This window comes from Parasteatoda tepidariorum, chromosome 3 (genome assembly GCF_982258835.1).
Source record: "Parasteatoda tepidariorum strain Cologne lab strain chromosome 3, Ptep-v5.0, whole genome shotgun sequence".
In the NCBI taxonomy this organism is placed as follows: domain Eukaryota; kingdom Metazoa; phylum Arthropoda; class Arachnida; order Araneae; family Theridiidae; genus Parasteatoda; species Parasteatoda tepidariorum.
Genome location: NC_141757.1, coordinates 82,445,929 through 82,466,788, shown reverse-complemented (window position 1 = coordinate 82,466,788; position 20,860 = coordinate 82,445,929). Strand labels below are relative to the sequence as shown.

The 20,860-nt window shown below is 29.3% G+C and overlaps 1 protein-coding gene across 3 annotated transcripts in view; it reads left to right on the top strand.

Moving 5' to 3' along the window:
* Brf (Brf RNA polymerase III subunit) overlaps positions 1-18,578 on the top strand; it is a 30,765-nt gene extending 12,187 nt beyond the window's left edge. For 2 of the 3 annotated variants that reach the window (XM_087159680.1, XM_087159681.1), the window contains exons 12-19: positions 1,502-1,566; positions 2,186-2,267; positions 3,304-3,362; positions 3,541-3,806; positions 5,071-5,119; positions 5,694-5,823; positions 17,038-17,112; positions 17,849-18,043. In XM_087159680.1, the coding sequence (XP_087015806.1) occupies positions 1,502-1,566; positions 2,186-2,267; positions 3,304-3,362; positions 3,541-3,806; positions 5,071-5,119; positions 5,694-5,823; positions 17,038-17,112; positions 17,849-17,907 (785 nt within the window). In that variant the 3' untranslated portion in view covers positions 17,908-18,043. Of the gene's footprint in view, positions 1-1,501; positions 1,567-2,185; positions 2,268-3,303; positions 3,363-3,540; positions 3,807-5,070; positions 5,120-5,693; positions 5,824-17,037; positions 17,113-17,848 lie in introns of all 3 variants that reach the window. The other variant, XM_087159682.1, reaches the window with a different exon arrangement.
* The last annotated feature ends 2,282 nt before the right edge of the window (positions 18,579-20,860 follow it).

The following is a 20,860-nucleotide window of genomic DNA, read 5'->3' as shown; positions in this document are numbered from 1 at the left end:
AAAGGGATAGAATTCATTTTGTTGTCCACTTAGTAGTTTCAATGTCAACTGGGTGTGGCCATTTTATGGTAAAACAGAAGAGGGAAATTTGGGGGTAAAGCACAAGCACAGCTGTCAAGATTGATTGATCAGTTTTTTCCAACTTCCATTTCTTTATTTTGTTCATTGGAAATACAAGTGTTTTTACTTCTCACTTCATTTTAAACTGCTTTAGAAACAGATGTTTCCTTTGACACAGATTTATTTTTTTTTTTCAAGCTTCTTTTTTATTTTTAAAAGATAAAATAAAGTAAGTTACAGTTACTTCAACAGAATAAAATTCCAAATAAAAAGAATATAGCTGATTTTTTTTGTCTTATCAATATAAATTTCTTAAAAAAAAAAAAAAAAAAAAAAAGATTAGATCAGATTAAGTGTCGAATTTTGGAATGCTGGATTAAGGGTCCCATACCCTTTTCTTTTCCCCAACCCCTTTTAAATATAACTGATTGATTCCTCCTAAACAGCTCCAATAGAAATGACACGTGGAGGAGGTGGGGTACACCCCTCTGTTAAACATTTTCTTCTCTCTTTCTAAGTTGAGTTACATTGGGTTATTTCCATTGAAGGAGAGGGCATTCTACCCACTAAAATTCCACCCTCAAAGATTGTGAAAGTGAAACTTATTTCCCCTTCGCTCATTCCTTCAGAATTTTTTTGGGGCCTGCTTAGTTATTTCTTATTCTTGTTATTATTAGTTATTTCGTTATTATTAGCTGTTTCGTTATTATGTATTAGTTTTTCCTCAAATTGTTAACGGTAATAAATTTTAAAATCTTTCTTTTAATAAATTTTTATTTTATTTTTCTTATTACATTGTTTTACGGATTTCTGTAATCAGTTTAGCCTTAATTCAGCTACTGAACATATAAATATTTTTTTTGCTGTTCTTCTACTTTTTGGCGCGGTGCCAACTGGTAAGAACAACTTTATTTTATATAGTTTTGTTGTTTTCTTTTTTTTTTGCTGAAAGAGAAAACTTTTTTTGTTGCTGAAAACGAAATTTTTTATTATAATTCAGAAATTAAAACTTTACTTTATGAAATGCATAAAAAAATTTAATTTTTTATTATACAGATATTCTAAATGGTAATTCAAAGGTCTCTTCTAAGAGGATGCTGATATACGCGGTTTAGCGCCATTGCGGCGCTTACTATAACTTTTTTTTTAAAAATTTCATTTTTATCGAGGTGCGGCGCTTGCGACGAAGCGGCGCTTTCGCCGAAAAATTACGTCGGTAAATTGGCTTTGAAAAAAATAAAATTCGAAGCATATCATTTAAAACAAAAGAAATATTATCATAACTACTGGTTATAATCAAACATTTCCAAGATTAGAAAGTTATCTTATATACATATTTTATAATAAATTATTGATTTATTGTTTAAAACATTTATTATAGTCACTCATATAAAGTGTTATCCATTAATTTAATATCTTTATTATTAATTTTTTTTTTCAGAGAAAGAAGAATCTGTCGATGAGAGTCTTGACTTAACAGGTGTTGATGATGAAGAGCTTGAAATAGTAACGCTTTTTATTTATCACTAAAAACTTATAGTTATTACATTGCCAAAAACTTAGCTAAAGAATTTACATTTTTAAAATTATTATGCAGTTAACCCTTAGCTATCCGATGGGTGAACATGTGACACTTGTGTTGATGCCTGATAAAAGCCTTCTTACACGCCCTTCAATATTATTACCACTGATATTATAATATCAATTATTTCTACTTCTGTTTGTCTTGTGCCATTAAACTCTAAATTCAGTGCAATTAGTTTTGCTCTGACAAATCTGAAATCTGTCTGCTAAAAAATGAAAATGTATCACATATTTTTTTTAACTTGACACTTAAATTATAGCTGCCAGTTATTTCAGATAATTTTACTCGCAATTTGATGTTTATTTACTTCAATTGTCTTGATGAGGTCCTAAAATTATTCGATGATTAAAATTTTTTGACAATCCTCTATCCCATAAGTGTTAAATAATTAGGGTTCTATTGTAAGTGGATAGTACAAATCAAATGTATGGACGTGTTTTAAAAATTTCTCTGTTTAAGTTATCGATGCCTATCCATACAATGCATTTCATTAGTATCTGAAAATATTTTTTATAAAATTGTGAATTGTTTTCATTTTAGTACTTTATGAAACCACACGAGTACAAAAGGAAAGATGAAGTTTGGCACACATATAATGCTGATTATTTACAAGAGCTGAAAGGTAAAAAACTAATAAATTTTAATTGCTTGCTATTTTTAAAATTATTTTGCTGGCTATTTTAGTAAGCTTTTCTCGCCATGAATTCTCAAAAAATACAGCTTTATTTTAGTACTATATTTAAAACCAATAATTACCAGTTTTTTTTTTAAAGCATTTCAGAATTGATTGTAAAACTGAGAACATATACACCGAAGAGTCATTACATTATGACCACCCTGCTAATAACATGTAGGACCACCTTTAGCCCTCAAAGCTGCTAGCACCCGCCATGGCATTGATTCCACAAGGTGCTGATAGGTAGTCTGAGGTATCTGGTACCAAGCGCTCACCAATTGGTCCTGCAATTCTCTCACATTGCGAGGGGGTAGCGTGGCAGCACGAATTTGGTTTTCCAAGTAGGACCACAAATGCTCTATTGGATTAAGGTCAGGTGAATTTGGGGGCCAAGACATGACTTGAAAGTCACTGGAATGTTCCTCGAACCAATCCATGACGATTCGACCCTTATGACATGGTGCATTATCCTGTTGGTAAACACCATCCCCTGCAGGAAAAACTGTTGCCATAAATGGGTGAACCTGGTCTGCAACTATGTTCAAGTAGCTTACAGACGTCAGGGATTGTTCTATGAGGATTATGGGTCCTAATGTGCCCCATGAAAACATTGTTCCTGGACGAGAAACCGTGAAAACCTGGGCGAGCCCATTGTTATAGATGGAGGGTGGTCATAATGTAATGGCTGTCTGTAGATATATGTGTGTGTGTGTGTATTTATATATACTTATTTTGGGGGGGGGGGGTAACTATTAAACCATTCTAAATATTAAGTAAAATATGTATAATGATTAAAATACCAAGCTGAAGCAATTAACAATGAATAATTTTAATTGTAATCATTTTCTAAACATAATAAATATTTTCCTTATAGAATAAAAATTGGTACTTTAAAAATTGATTGTTTTGAGTTGGTCTTATTTGATTTTGTTGCCAATATTTCTCTTATTGCGGTTAATAAGCTATTCATTTATTTTTATAGAAAGAGAAGAAAGAAAAGCTCTTGAAGAGGAGGAAAATGCTAAAAAGCCAAATCGAAAGGTTTGTTGCTATATTATGCTATTTTAATACTGATCAATTTGTTTATAATTATTATAAATACATTTGCACGCTCCTGTTATCGAGAAAAACTAGTGCTTAAATTAATTAAAAATTGCAAACGTTGATTTTTTTTCCAACATAAATCTTAATTTTATCGAATATTCTTATTAAATTTTAGAAAAGAAAACGGAAAATAGTTCAGGGTGAACCAGATGAAGTTCTGCAACAAATAGTTCAACAGAAGAAAATATCTTTCAAATTAGATTATGATGTTTTAAAATCTCTTAATCCTGAAAATATGTCTGTAGAAAAAAGCGAGCCAGATGTTGAAAAGAAAACTGTAGAAACTCCCCCAGTTCAAAATAGAGCTCGACCTAAAAAACCACCTCCCCGCATTCCTTTTAATATCAAAAAAGGCATGTCTGATATTGTTGGAAATAGTAGGTAAGTACTGAATATCAAAAAGTCTTACCATTGTGAATAAAAGAACTTTTTTCTGTTTTCGAAAGAGATATTTAGATTTTACTTGTTTTCTTTTCAGGTTAAATTGATTATTAATTAATACCTAGTCTCAATGTATCAGTTAGCATTTCTAAATAATTATCACAGAAAAAGTTATTTTGATTATTCATTATATTTATGCTTCACATTAAATTATATCTGGAATTGTAAATTAATGGTTTCGGGTATGCATTGATTCTGTGAGACTTTGAAAATTACTTCCATATTTCTGGGCCTCATTTTACTAAAAGTGGGTCTCTATTTAAAATATGACCTCTCATTCTCTTTATCCATCAATCATTATTCACATTCATGATAGTATTTTTTTGATACACAAAGCAAAGAATTTCAAACCCAGAAGAGTTACATCTGAACTGTAAAGGTTTTTAATTAAGACTGATCGAACACCTACATCAAGGAAAAGCAATAATGTAATTTGGCCACTTAGAATTATTTTAAATGTCTCTTATTGCTATAAATAACTAAAGAAAAAAACTTTCTTTTATTTTAACTTATCAAATCCACCTTCTGTCCAGCAAGCCTGGTTTTAATTTTGCTTACATAAATCTGCTAGCGTGCTTGTGACTTATTTTTCCCGTATTTGATTTATTAATAGCATGTTAATGAAATCATTTGGTGCGGATCATTTTCTTCAAAAAATACTTCATCTGTTTTCTTCCCATTAAAAATTTAATGACAGATGTATTTTGTAAAATAATACTAAAAAACTATTGAAAATATAAGTCAAGAACTCCACAGCTCATCTATCACCAAACATTGCTGGACAGAATGCCATTGTTCTGAACTTTTCTCACCTCATATCATATTCATGAATTTCATGCACTGACCTAGATTTCTGGGAGAGTTTCCACATCATCAAAAACTCGATTGTGCATAATCTTGCTTCTATGCCTCATTTATTAAAACTTTATAAATCATTAATTTTTGTGTAGGCAATTCAGCGTTGTTAACTTTCTATTTATATAAATGTACATCACACCGAAACGGGAATTGTTTTGAATAAAAGATTTTATTATATGTGATTTTCAAGCGTTGCTTTTAAAGAAAATTTATTCACATAGAACTACTCTAGTAATTTTACAATGGTATTCTTAATTATAGCTTTTCGTTCAATATATATAAATTTTTAAAGTGCAATTGAGAAATAGATAATGAGAGATAGTAACGTTGTTTTCAATTTTCATAGGAGGAAAGCGATGGCAGCCTTAATAGAAGAACAAAATAATGAACTTGAGGTAAGAGAAAACTGCTCTTAAATATTTGTAATACGATGAATGGTTAAAATTAAACTTTTTGATTAAAACAATAACTTGACCTACATTAACTTTCTTTAAAGAACATGAATAGTTTTTGTGCATTATAAAAAAGATAATTTCATTTGTCTTTTTTGAAAATTGAGATTTTAATTACTAAAAGAAGTTTTTTATTTTATTATTCAGTTTAGTATTACATTAAATGTAGAGACATACATTTTATATGTCAAATTTAAACTAGTTTGTAATGTTAAGCATATATTGATTCATAGGATTTGAATATGTTTAAAAATTACTTTATGAAGATTACAAATTACTATTTAATTAATTTGTTCTCATCATCTTTTAAGTTCATATTTAAGACTTACTTTTTTCCCGTCACTTTTAATTCTATCCGTTAGGCTTGTGTGTTAAAAGTACGTGTATTTTTCATCAACAGATTATAATTGACAAATATAATTTTAAATGAGAATTCAATAAACATGATGCATGGTATAACAATGCTGAAAAATTTTGTGATATTTTGGAAAAAACTAAGAAAAACGCTTTTTTTCAGGAACTGTCTGAACAGAAATCAAAATTAGATAATTATACTCCTGAACCAGAAAAAACAGAAATAATTGATTTAACTGATGGTGTGTCACTTGCTAATAAGCTACTGGAAAATGGTAACAATGAATTACCAGGTTAGTATATATTTTCCAAGTACTCAACCATTTTAATCATCTTCCTTAAGGAAATTAATAGGAGTCACTTCATGTCAAACAATCGTTCATTCTGACCATCTTAAAATTATTTAAATTTTTAGAGTAATGCACTCTGACATCTCATGTCCACATTTAATGTTGAAAATAACTTTATTTTTCTTAAGCCTTAGCTTTTAAAAATAAATAAATTTTAAACATCAATGTTTTGCATGCTAAAACTACTTTAAAATACCACAACTTCAATGTTTTGAGATATATGAAAAGTTTTTGCAATTCTCAGTCCAAAAAAAGCGTTTAATTTGTCCAGTCAGTCATTTGTGAAATAGGACCAGCAATAAAGACAAGAAAAATAGTGTGATGCTATTAAAAGAAATAGAAAATTTCTGTTTAACAGTTTTTTTAAAAAAATAACCAACCATTACTTTTGGGAGGTATTAGCAGACGTGCCAACTCTCCCGCATTTTGCGGGAGTCTCCCGAATTTTGAGTTATTCTCCCGCCCTCCAGAATTGATTAAAAAAACTCCCGAATTTTACTGCAATCGACGGCCAAACTCACAATTACCTAATTTTTCCGCGATTGCGGAAGTTTTGTTTTTCTTTCAGGGTGAATTCCATCCCCTCTTGTCGAACTACCATCTGCCTGAGGCGTAGCTGCACGTGCTTTATTTTTCCCTCCTCTTCAACGTTACCCCTCTTTAACACTCCTATTTCACCCGACCCCTTACACTGGGATTCGTAGGAATCTTCGTGTGGAGTTGAATGCGATGACGTCACATGACGATATCGAGTGACGTCCGTACAGGAGTGGGGAAACTCGGTTGGCAACAAACTCGTAAACTAGCAACGTGATATCCATTATTCGCTTAGTCTTCGTATATTAAAAATTTTTTTTCAAGGATGTCTAAGTCGAAACGGAAGTATGCAACCAATTTCAAAAAATCATGTACCAATGACTTTAGCAAGACTTAATTGCGAAGAGCTAAATCTGCAACTCTTTTTTTATGCATACAGTAGAGAACCATTTATGCGGTATCCAGATAATCCGGGAAAAAGTTTCGCTCGTTTCTCCCGCCATTTTGAACTAAAACGATATGGGAAAAAAAAGTGGAAATTGGACTCATCCTTGAAGTTGAGTAGAGGAAAATGTGACAAAGGGGAGAATTTTTCCCCCCGTTTACCCAGAGAAACGTCATTTCTTCCGTGACCTTGAGGATTTTGGATCTTTATTTTCTCCTTTAGGCCGTCAATCGAACTCAGAGGAGTGGCATGCTGATTTCGTGTTCTGTTTGATTTACGAGGGGGAGGGGAAAATGCATTGCACATGCATATTGGTAAACAGAAGATGAAAGAGAAAAATATATTTATCTATTTGGCATTGATTAATAAAAAATAAAAAAATTTTCCTTTTGAATAAATTCTGATTCTTTGGAAGTGCGGTACCATTCGCAAGTTTTTCTTGGTGTAGAATTGCACCTGCTTTAATTAAAAGTAGTGTTTTTATAAAAAAAAATAAATAAAAGGAAAATTGTTTATTAATTTAAACATACAATTAATTTATGAAGTAGATTGCAGTTTTGTTTTTCTGATTCCACTACGTTTGATTTTTTTTCCTTTTCCTGATAAATTTCGCACTCGATAAATTATTTTTATTCCTAACTTTTATCATTAGGGTTTTTTTTTTTTTTTTTAAATTTTTAAATTCAATTGATCTTGCCTTGTTCCAGGTTTTAATATTTATGCTAGTGCCGTTTTTTAACTATCGTTTCGGTTCGATAATTTTCAAGTGTTGTTTTTATTTAGATTAATAAGTTTTCCTTTTAAGCTTGTTTTTCTTGTCTAAACTTGCAAATTTTTTTATTCTTTTAAATGTTATTTTTCTACAATTTTTTTCCTTTTTCGATTTAGGGGTGCTCTTTTTTTCTCTCTTACTTTAAAATGTGTTTACACTTTTTCCTTGTAATTTGGGCTTGATAAAATATCGATTAACGACACTTTTTGGTCAATCCAGAAAACCGGGAAATTAAGACATCCGGGATGGCGATGGTCCCGAGCATCCCGGATAATTGATTCTCTATTGTACAGACATTAGTATTATTATAAACTGCTGTTTGTAGAAAATGCAACACCATGAAAGAATCATCAGAATCAAATGAAATTTAATGCAGAAACGACTTGTACTGATACAAATAAATGATGAAATTTTCAAAACAAAAGAAACAAATTAAGCGTCCGAAATCAGTATTTGGTGCAGCCACCACGCGCTGCAATAAGTGCTGCTATACGACGTGGCATGGAGTCAAACAGATGTTGAATATCTGCTTGAGGAAGAGAATTCCATATCGCTTGTATGCGCAACCAAAGTTCGTCTTTGGAAACTGCAGGACGCGGATCACGAGTGAGACGCCGACCAACCATATCCCACACGTGCTCAATAGGCGACATATCCGGCGAATAAGCAGGCCAAGGAAGAAGTTGCATGCGTTGTGCTGAACAGAAGTCTCTAACAGTCCGCGCAACATGTGGGCGTGCATTATCCTGCTGAAAGATAGCTCCAGGGATGCCTTGAAGGAAAGGAACGACTTCGGGCTGTAGCACTTCACGGACGTATCTGTTGCTATTGAGATTACCCTCAATTCGTATCAAATTGGATCGTCCATGATACGAAATCGCACCCCAGACCATAACTCCGGGTGTTCGACCACTATGTCGTTCAATAATACACTCAGGAAGGCAGCGTTGACCGGCATAACGTCTAACACGAACACGGCCATCATGGGTCCACAAATTGAAGCGTGATTCATCTGAAAAGACAACTTGGTGCCAATCAGCTCGCCAGTCTCTGTGCTCAAGAGCCCACTGCCGACGCAGCCGTCGATGATCCGCCGTCAGGGGAATCCTGTATAATGGCACCCTTGCACGCAATCCACGGCGCAGCAGACGACGACGAATTGACGAAGCCGACAATTGTACACCTGTAGCAGTAGACCAATGTGCTGCCAGCTGCCTGGAGGAAGCTGTGCGATCATTCACCGCCATGCGGAGCAGGTGTCGATCATCGCGCTCTGACGTCACCTTCTGTCGTCCAGTGCCTGTTTTTCGAGTTGTTCGGTGCTCGTCGGTCCACTGCTTCCAAACTCGCATCACTGTGGAACTGTTCCGCTGCATACGAGCTGCTATTGCGCGATAGGAAAATCCTCCTTCTCGAAGGCCGATTATCCTCCCTCGTTCAAACTCCGTAAGTTGCTTGAATTTCTTATTCTTCCGTCGTGGAGGCATACTCAGGTCTCACTAAACGTTTGCCACTAACAAATAATCATAGACTATTTTCAACGTCCCGCTACAGCACTTTATTTATACGCTTTCAGCATCAATTCAGAGGGCGCTGCGCGCGCCACGCACGCGCGATGGCTCTGAAACTTTATTAATTTGCATAATATCCTATAATTGACATTTGCTGCGAATTTCATTTGATTCTGATGATTCCTTCATGGTGTTGCATTTTCTACAAACAGCAGTTTACATTAGTATTGAATTGGTTTTTTAAAATAAAATAGTTCTTCAATTTGTTTATTTTTTATAAGTTTTTGTTCATTTTTATTACAGTGTCAAGGGTTTTTGAATAATGTTTTATTAAGGAAATGGTATTTATTTTTTAAATAAAGAGTATCTACCTAATATAATTTTGTTTCTAAATCTGTGTTTAATTATTTTATTTCCATTTAATATTTTTCCACAATTTGTGCTCTATTAGTGTGTAAAATTTCTTGCATTCTTATATTTAATAAATTTTTTACTTAAAATTCCTTAGAAGTGTCAAATATTGCATACCGTGCGCCTTTTTTTATCCCTCCTGAAATCTCCTGAATTCTTGTTTAGGAAACTCCTGAATGTTAATTTTGCTAGGTTGGCACGTCTGTATTAGGTTTTTCAAACATGTTTTAGAGAACTATTGTAAACTTATTTTATTGTTCTTCCTTTTTTTTCAAATTAGTATTTTTTTTAAAATGTTAATCTGTGTTTTTATTGCATTGCAATAATTATATCTTAAATTATAGAGTGTTAAAATGAATTATGTAATTTAGGGACAAGTAGTTGTGTAAAAATATTAATAGAATGTTATGTTGTACATAAGTCTAACAACATAACTGTGTAGAATTATTAATTTTTTAAATGGTTTAATAAGACTTAATTAAGAAAATTAGAATGCGAAAAATTTGCAGAACCTGCAAAAACTCAATGGCATAGATTTGCATCATGACGATATGCTAAAGAAACATTTGTTCAATAGTTAATTGAAGAACTAGTTCTGTCATAACATTGCTATTAAACAATTTGTTACTAAGATGGAACTCAAGTGCAGGATTATTTTCATTAGTGTAATAAGTTTTATTTGTTGTTGGTAAAACATCCACATAGCAATGTATCAAAAGCTGCACAACTGTAGATTACTGTAACTATAACATGCTTGACAGAGCCCTGTTACAATAATTCAAGGGAGACTGTCTAAGTTCATGTGTTTTAAATATGAAAATTGTTCTCTCTCTCTCTTTACAACTCTTTATAATGTGTACTAAATATATATATGTATATATACATGTGTGTGTATATATATTATAATGATGAAATCTTTGCTGCTTCCTTCATTAGGCGTGGTTAATGTATAGTGGAATTATGAATGTTCATTTTGGCCAATATTGAATGAATAAAAACAATAACGTTTCCAGGAAATGATGTACAAATCGTTGAATGTAAATTTAGATTTTATTAAGCATAATTTTGTAAATTATGAAATGGCCATTTCTTCAAAAAATAAGAAATCCCTTAAAGGGATGAAATAAGAATACTCTCTATTGAGAGATCATGAAGCCAGAACATTTCTGACCGTTAGAAAATTAAGACTGGGAGGCCCAAAGGCCCCCAGCCTCCACCAATTTGAAATTAAAAGTGAATATATTTATTCTCAACGGACAGAGAAAGAGTATGGGTAGGAGATCCAAAATTTGGCGATTTATCATAATATATCATAGCCAAAAACAAAGCCAACTGGCATATCCACATGGGTTTAAAAGAACACCTTGGCGATCACGAGTCGCCAACAAATTTATGTGAATTATTATAACCATGCAACCGAAACATTTAGCCGTTGGAAAATTAGAATAAAAAGTTATAAATAGATTTTTGTTTTCGATTAGAGGCGACAGTGAATTTATATGTCTGCATAATAATGAAATAAAAAGAAAGTATCCGTTACATTGATCTGGAAGAGAAGAAATAAATATTTTATGTTCCTTTAAAAAGATTAAGTTTTTGATTTATTTTAAAAGTAATTCTTCCATTAATAAAAATAAGCTTAAGTAATTAAGGATATTTTAAAAGATAGAAAATAAATATGTGTATGCCAATTCTGGCATCACATATATCCCCGCTGGACACAGAAAAAAAATATATATACATATATTTTTTTTTTTTTAAATTGGATCTCCCCCCATGTTACAAAAATTTTTTTTTTTTTTTATGCATTGAAACATAATATATTCAAGGAACAAAATATGAAATATACACTTATGTATAATTAAATATCAAAGTAAAATTATTATTCAAAAAAAAATTTTTAGAACATACAGTTGTAGTTCTAAGATATACTTTTAACACTCAAGTTACTAAATATCATATGTAAATGTTCTGAGCTATACATGAAAAATTTTGCTGAGTATTTAAAATGCTTCATTAGCTGAGCATTGTCATGACCTGGCCAGGATATTTTTTTTAATTTCTCTCAACTCGGAGATAAGAGCAAACTTACAATATTATTATTTCTACCTTTTCGTACAAGTCCTTTTCTTGAGAAAAATAATTTACTTCAGTTTTGTTTGCCTCCATTATTTCAAACTTATATATTTCAGCATGAAAAAAAATCTGAACATTTTATTATGTTCATCTAAATATTTATATTCAGCAAAAAGAATTCTTATCTTTATTTTAAACAATTATTAAATAGCTCATTTAAAAACATTCACTAAAAGTTGCATTAGCTTTTCACAGTAAAAGTATTTAAATCAAAAAGTAGTATTTTGGTGTGTATTACTTGTATTAAATAACCCTTTTCTTATGCACAGGAAAGTATAAATATTATCTTATTTCAATTCACATTTAAAAAAATTTAGGACTGAGTAACCTGTCCAATATTGTTAATAAAAATTATTGTTGTTACATTTTTACAACTTAAAATCCATGTAATCTCTACAGTTGTTCTCAATTTGAAAAAAAAATTATTACCATTGAATTAATTATTCATATGTTTATTTACATTGTAAGAAAAAAATTTATCTCTATGTCACTTAATGAATTTAATTACCTGGGCCCTAGTAAAGAAAATCACCATAAATCATTCCGCACAGATGCCTCCATGCAAAACAACAGCAACAATGAGATAGGGTTTAATCAATATAGATATCAAACTTATTTATAATGTACTATAGTACTAGTTAAATGTGAGCATGTGGTTGAAATTCAATTAAATATATAAATACAAGTATTATTTATGAATTCCATATCCTATAAAATACTTCAAAAAAATATTCATTATTTACCAACTAATCCTAGAATGCTTTGTGTTAGCATCCATTGTGCATAAGGGTTAAAGATTGAAATATAAAAATTTGATGAGTTCTTAGAGTAAACGATTTCCTTCATGTAAATATTTATATTGCTTGAATATTTAATCAATTATACAGTTCTTCATATTTAAACTGCACAAAATATCTTTACACCAAAATTTTACTGTGATTGCAACTTATCTAAGTCTTTGTTTTCATTATCACATATGAAAACTAAAAAAAATGTATAACTTGAAATGCAAAAATAGTAAATATATAAATTGAAAATACACTTGAAATAAAAATATATTTATATGAATGGAAAAATGTTTTAGTTTATATTTGTAAACAAAATGTTACTGCCTTTACAGCAGGAAAGACTCGAAAAATCAGATATCTTTCATTCACAAAATCAAAAAAATTATTTTTAAACAATTCTATTCCTTAAATTGTAATGAGATTTATAATTATCATTATTCCTAGAGACATTATCGTTATCATTTAAATGTTCCTTTCTTTTATTCATTAATAATAATCTATCAATATGTATTTTAAAAATTCTGCCATGATGATTATCTAACATTTGAATTGAATATGTTACATCAGTATGCTTTTTAATTACTTTGTAAGGACCAGAAAACTTTTTGTTATATTTATCCCTTGATTTAATATACACAATATCATTAGGTATTAAGCATCTGAGTTTTGATTTTTCATTATTACTTTTGTTTTGTTTCATCAAGATGACCTAGCTGGAAATCATCTTCTCTCAATTCCCTTTTTCTTAAATCCACAATATCTTTTGTTGGTACAATTAAATTTAAAAATTCCTGTCTTTTAGTTTGGTCTAGTTCTTGATTATTGGCAATAGAATCATTTAAATTTAATTTTGAATAGTCATAATCTTGGATAGTATCTATAGGATACATTTGGCCGATAGCTTGTCCTTTATTTAAATGTAAAGTCTCTTCAGATTTATTTTTAAGAAAAATATTACAAGCATAGTACTTATTATTTTTGTTATAGAATCCATGAAAATTTTTAACTTGATCTAAGTTATGTACTGAAGAATAAATTTCAATATTTTTATAGTCTATACTTGGTTCAAAAATTACGTTAGTATTCAAAGGATTCTTAACTATTACTTTAGCATAAATATATTCTTCAGGATTCAACAAAATTTTATGATTTAGTACAGCTTGACCATTTTGTTTAGTGTCCAAATTTTGTTTGTTTACATTTTGTTTATTTACATTATGAATCTCTCCACAAATATCCGACACAATATCTCCATCAAAATCAATGTCTACATTATCCGTAGTTTGTTTTTGTCCTATTAATGGTACTTTTTCGCCATTAATTGTTATAAAATTGCCCTTAGGTGACAATTGAATGTTATGCATTAGCATAAAATCATATCCCAATATCCCTTCAAAAACTGAATTATCTAAATGTGTAACAAAAAGTGTATGTTTGTATAGTTTGTTGTTAATTTTAAATGAGATTTGAATACAACTTAAAAATGAAACCTTAGAGTTTATAGTACTAATTGAAACTGAACGTGAAATATATTTATATTTAATGTTATGTTTAAGTTTATTAAATGTTTCATTAGAAATTATTGAAAGAGAAGAGCCTGAATCAATCAGAAATGGGACAGAATAATCTTTAAGTTGTACATTAATGAGGGGTAGTTTAGGTATTTCATTGTGTACATTTGCAATAATTTCATTAAGTTCATTAGTTTGAGTACAACATTCATTTTGCATTTTTACTTTATTAATTGTTTGGGTAAAATTATCTTTCTTTTCATTAATGCTCGACTTATTATTAGCTGATGACACAATATTAGGTGATAGCTCAAATGCATCAGCCTTATTTGAGCTAAAATTTAGTTTAAATTGGGGTTAAAAGTGGTGGCATTAGGATTTGGATAAGTTTGTTGTCTATTATCATTATTATAACTAGGATTATTATACGAGTGATCTCGATTATTTTGGTAACTTCTATTAGGATAAAATCTATTGCTTCTAAAGTTCCTTCGGGTTTGAAAATTTCTATTATGTTGATTAATCTGCACATCCGATTGAGAAATATTCAAAAATTCTCTACAAAATTTCATAATGTGACCATGCTTGCCACAGAAAACACAAAAATTCTGCCGAAAGGTATGTTGGTTATTATGATAAGGGGCTTTACGATAATTACTACTATTCGAATAAGTTTTCGATTTAAAATTTCTATTTTTGTTTTGAAATTGTCTCTTATTTCCATCACATTTATTTTTATTATCATTATTATTTGAAACAATATTGTTTATCTGCTCTTTTAAATTTGAAATTTCCGAATTTAGATTTAAGATCTCATCATTACCTTTAAATTGATTGTTAATAGCTGAGTCTATATTCTGAAGTTGCTGTGCTCTTTCAACAGCATTCTCATAACTTTTAATATTTTCTTTTAAAATTGTGACCTTAATATCATGAGGAAGAGCTCCCATTAGATGCGTGTACTTTAAAGTATCAATTGCATCTGAATCATTTAAGTTAGGATACACTTTATGGAAAGTTATGTTTATCCTATGAGCTAAGGATCTTATTGTCTCCTGAGGTTTCAACAAAATATTATTCAAAGCAAAAATAGATGAATTATCATCTTGTCTAAAGAAATCCAAAAATTTATGTTTTATTTCAGTTAGTGTTTTCATTTTAACCAATGAAGGTTCTTCAATATAAAATTTTAAAGCATTGCCTGAGATTAAAGATCTAAAAGTTGCAATAGCTTGTTTTTCATCTAAAGAATTTATCTTAACATAATCTTCTAATTGAAGAAAGAAAAACTTTAATGTGGTTGGATCACCAGCAAAGGGTTGGATATGAAAGTTTATATTGTTTTTACGTTTAGACATATTTAATAATCAGATAACTTAAAATTATATATAGATATATATAAATGAAAAATAGTTATACCAATTAAAATATCAAGTTAAGAAAAATAATAATCATTTTTAAAAATGAAAATATAACAGCAATAATAAATTGTAATCATTAAAATAAATAGAATATAAGATATTCATATTAAATGAAAATTAATTCCAAAAATATTCAATGAGAATAAGAAATAATTGCTTTAAAAAATGTTATGCATTGAAAATATTAAGTACTGAATCTGTAAAATAGTCAGTTAGAAATTGAAAAGCACTAAATGCAATTATCTTATAATTGTGTAATTTTAAAAAATTTTACTGCAAAAAAAAAGGCACTGCAGTTAGTGTAAAAAAAAATTTCTCTCCGATTTTGATGAAAGAGAGAGAGAAAAAAAAATTCACTGTTGAGAGACACACACACAGTTGACTTTCATCTTTTCAAAGTGAGAAACACTTTCTTGAATAACATCCAAAGGAGAACTGATGAAACAGGAATTCACACTTTTGAAGAGGTAAAGAAAAAACACCATAGAAATTGATTTCAATCTTTTGGAATAATATGAGAAGCACAGAAGACTCGTTTTTCTTCTAAAAACATCTACTGCTGGAAAACTCACTGGTAGGCTGCTCTGGACAGTAGTAGATATTCATCAGGATCTTGAAGATTAGAGAATACCGGCTGGAGTTTCAAACAGGATGCAAATAGGAATGATACATGATGGACGTAAATATTCTTACAGGATACGTTTCCCCGTCATTAGGCACCAGTTTTATAATGAAGAAAGCCTTGCTGCTTCCTTCATTAGGCGTGGTTAATGTATAGTGGAATTATGAATGTTCATTTTGGCCAATATTGAATGAATAAAAACAATAACGTTTCCAGGAAATGATGTACAAATCGTTGAATGTAAATTTAGATTTTATTAAGCATAATTTTGTAAATTATGAAATGGCCATTTCTTCAAAAAATAAGAAATCCCTTAAAGGGATGAAATAAGAATACTCTCTATTGAGAGATCATGAAGCCAGAACATTTCTGACCGTTAGAAAATTAAGACTGGGAGGCCCAAAGGCCCCCAGCCTCCACCAATTTGAAATTAAAAGTGAATATATTTATTCTCAACGGACAGAGAAAGAGTATGGGTAGGAGATCCAAAATTTGGCGATTTATCATAATATATCATAGCCAAAAACAAAGCCAACTGGCATATCCACATGGGTTTAAAAGAACACCTTGGCGATCACGAGTCGCCAACAAATTTATGTGAATTATTATAACCATGCAACCGAAACATTTAGCCGTTGGAAAATTAGAATAAAAAGTTATAAATAGATTTTTGTTTTCGATTAGAGGCGACAGTGAATTTATATGTCTGCATAATAATGAAATAAAAAGAAAGTATCCGTTACATTGATCTGGAAGAGAAGAAATAAATATTTTATGTTCCTTTAAAAAGATTAAGTTTTTGATTTATTTTAAAAGTAATTCTTCCATTAATAAAAATAAGCTTAAGTAATTAAGGATATTTTAAAAGATAGAAAATAAATATGTGTATGCCAATTCTGGCATCACATATATATATATATATATATATATATATATATATATATATATATATATATATATATATATATATAAAAGATATTACATTTTTGGTTTTTCTTTTTAAAAGATATAGAAGAGGTTGAAGATGAGGAAGAAGAAGATGACTATGAATCTGATTCTGAAATCTATAATTATAAAGGTAAAAAATTACATTAGTTCTTAAGCAGTTAGGTTATAAATAAACTTTTTATTTCTATTATATCGATTGAAATTAATTCTTATGGAACAGACTTGTCAAGAGTTCTTATTTAGAGTTGGGTACTGATTTGAATCGGTTGTTTTTATCGAAATAGATTTAAGTTATAATGATAAATAATTGTTTCTTAAATTTCAGTTTTGTTTCACAGTTATGCTATGTCGTATACAATTAAAAATTTCTTAATCTAAGAGACTCTTGTGCGTTCATTATTAAGGACTTAAGGTTATTTGTTATATTGTGAATGCATGACTACTATTTAATTTTTATATATAATGAATTTATTTTCATATCTTTTGCTATTTAAAATCAAAATTCTCAAATTATATCTGAAAATATGTTCCCCATAAATAATCATCTACTAAATTTCATTTAATATGAATTAGATATTTTTTTCCTATTAAATAATTGTTATCTATAATGAATTTAATTCAATATATTTTGTCATTTAAAATTGCAAACTTCAAAATATGTGAATTAAAATTTATCCGTATTGATATTTATAATAAATAATTATCAACTAAAGTTCACTTAATAGTAATTACAATTAAATTATATTGCATTCAGCTTGAATTCTATGATTATTAGAATTAGTATGTTAGTTTTCATTGAGTATATTTTATTTATTTATTAATTGTCAAGTCTTTCGTAATAATAATTTTTGTTTTTACCTTTCTAGATGACATTCCACCAGATTTCTATGCAGAAGATGAATATGTGGATGATTATGAAGATTGAAGAAACACTTTCAACAATTGGTGGCAATTTAAATTTTTCCTAATCCACACTATGTTCCTATAAAACTACAATGCTATCTTTAAATACACATGGTGCTTTCCTGTCAGTATGGAATATGCTGGGGAGATTGTATTGAAACATTTCATGCAGTTACACTTTTATTTAATTCATCACTTTGCTTAAAAATTTTGGTTTAATATTCTATTTTAGACTTGTTATATTATCTTAACTTATAAAAAATCTGTTATGTTTTTCTGAAAACTTTTTAATTTTTGTTATTATGGTGATCAATTTTACTAGCGAAAACTTCATAATAATGCGCTGACGAATAAAACTTGTGGGACCTGCGAGAGTGCTTGCTGGCCACTGACTGGAGATAAACCAGGTACTTTGTAAATCTGACGCCGGTTGCTCTGACCATTATGGAAAAGGGTGTATATTTTTGACCAATATGAGTTTTGCATGTTTGAACTCATTCAAACCATAAACCAAACTTTAATACTGCCAAAAACTTTTGCTTTTGGAATTAAAAATGCTTTTTTATATTTGATAAAATGTGTTATTTTTTATTTGCCTTTCCCTGCTTATTGAAAATTAGAGTAAGTGTTTAATAGTTTTTAACTAGTATTTATACAACTGTATTTTATTTCTATTTTAATTACTTTCATATCTATATTTATTGTTCAACATGCTGTTTAAATAATTGTTTATGTTACTTCTTTGTTGACCTATTTACTTGTTGAGTTTTTTTTTATTTCTTATTGCAAGAACTATGATGATGTTTGTTTGTTTTACTTTTCCATGAAGTAATTGTGAGTATTTTGTCATGCATGAAGTATTTTGCTATCATTTATACTTGATTGACAAATGAATCAAATTTTTGCCTAGTTATTGACAAAATGTAGAAGTTTTAGCACTTATAAACTACCAAACAATTTAATAGTTTGTTTCAATATTATCAAATACACAATGCGTTTTGATAATATACAATATTTTCTTCTGTAATTATTTTACCGACAATTGTGGTACTAGGTCCAAACTCCTAGTTTTTTATTTATTTAAAGTTGGTTATAAGCCATGTAGTGATTTTATATTATATTTTTCATACCACTCCGATTATTTCTTTCTGTACTAGGGTACAGCAATCTTCATTGAAAAGCCATCATTTCATGTAATGAGCTTAAAGGCAAATATAGTTCATCTTTTTATGTACTGATTTAAAACCAAACTTTTAATTTTAAAATAAAAGAAAAACATGAGTTTAATAGTGGAAAAAACCTCTCTGTTTAGAGATTTTTTAATCCATATTTGATAGGATTTCCCACTAAAAAAAAAATTGGTTCTAGTTGAACTAGTACTTTCCATGCTCTGTATATCTGAGAATATTGAAACAGCTTAATGTAATTATAAGTTTGTGCAAGCAGTTTTTAGTAATTTGATTGTTTTAAAAAGCAAAATGCAAATATTTCTTACAATTCAGTGTGTTATGTGTTTAAATATTAATTATTTCTATTGAGTATATTCTCCGTTAGTTTTCATGATTACATGATATTCCCATGTTTTCTACAATATTAAATAAGAATAATTTTTAATGACATGTTTCATATTTTTTTTTAAAATTGCAGAAATATTGCTAAAAAATTTGAACTCAAGTGATGTAATTTATTTTTATATTATAATTAAGAATAAACTACATCGTACTTACTACTCGATGCAAAAGATCTGTTAATTCATGATCTTTTGTTTAAAGCTCAACTTATTTTCTTTGATGGTTTATCCCCTAAGGTTACTTATCCCCTTGAAAAGTTATCTGGGTTTGGTATTTAAGATAACATTTTTAATTTCCTGATATAAAATAATAACATGGTTTTGAGAGAGGGGCTTGTATATATGTAATATAGTAAAAAAATAGATCATTTCAATGAAATATCTATCTTGGAATGTATATAATTAATTACTGTGATATTTTGTCTTCATATTTACTTTGATTTTAAGTCACAGGGACTTATTTTCTAATATTTTTAATCATAAGATTTATATTTCACTCAATTATTCACTATTCAAAGTCTATGTTTTATTTCATAAATATCAGGTATGGGCATATATAATTGCAGTGGTTTTTTTTTAATTTTTTTTTTATGCTCAAAATTCTATGTCTATTTTTTTAATGAACTTATAAAAATAACAATATGATATTAAAAAAAAGTTCTTGTGTTACATTCTTGGGAATTAAAAAAATTAAAATAAAAATACTTGACATGAAGACCAAGAGGGAAGAACGGTTTTTGTCGATTTTTCACAAAAATGGCAATTAGATTGTCCTCTATTGCATTTCAAGACTTTCTAAATTTTGACAAATCAATAACATGGAAAAATCAGTTCTGCCCAAGAGTTATTACTCAATGAAGATGGGTCGTTCTGTGGAAGAGCCCTTCCTTTCCGTGTGCAAAGTCCTTTTTCCTCAAAATATACTTTTATGGACACAAGCCATTCTTGCTCCGTGGTCTTCAATTATTTTTATTTCACCATGTGATGCATTTATGTAAATGTGAAATTGAAACTAAATAACCTAGTTGTTGTGGACGATTAATGCAAGAAAAATCTTGATTAAAATCCATTTTTCAATTTAAGTAATTCCTAGAGGGTATCTCGGTTATTTACCATGTTCATATCACCATCACTGTATCGAGTTTTTTTTTTTTTTTTTTTTTTTGCAAATTGGCTTAACCTCTTAAGAGTATTAAGAGACTGACAAACTGTGAGAAGTAGAAATACAAATTTACAAAAAACAAAAATTTGTGGAAAAAAGTTATATGATTAAATTTAATACAAGCAAACACTTCTAAAACGTAATAAACTTATATCTTGAGGTAATAAAGATTGTAAGTCAGAAAAAAAAATCATTATAAAACAATTATTACTTTGTTATGAATATACTTTCTTCAATATTTAA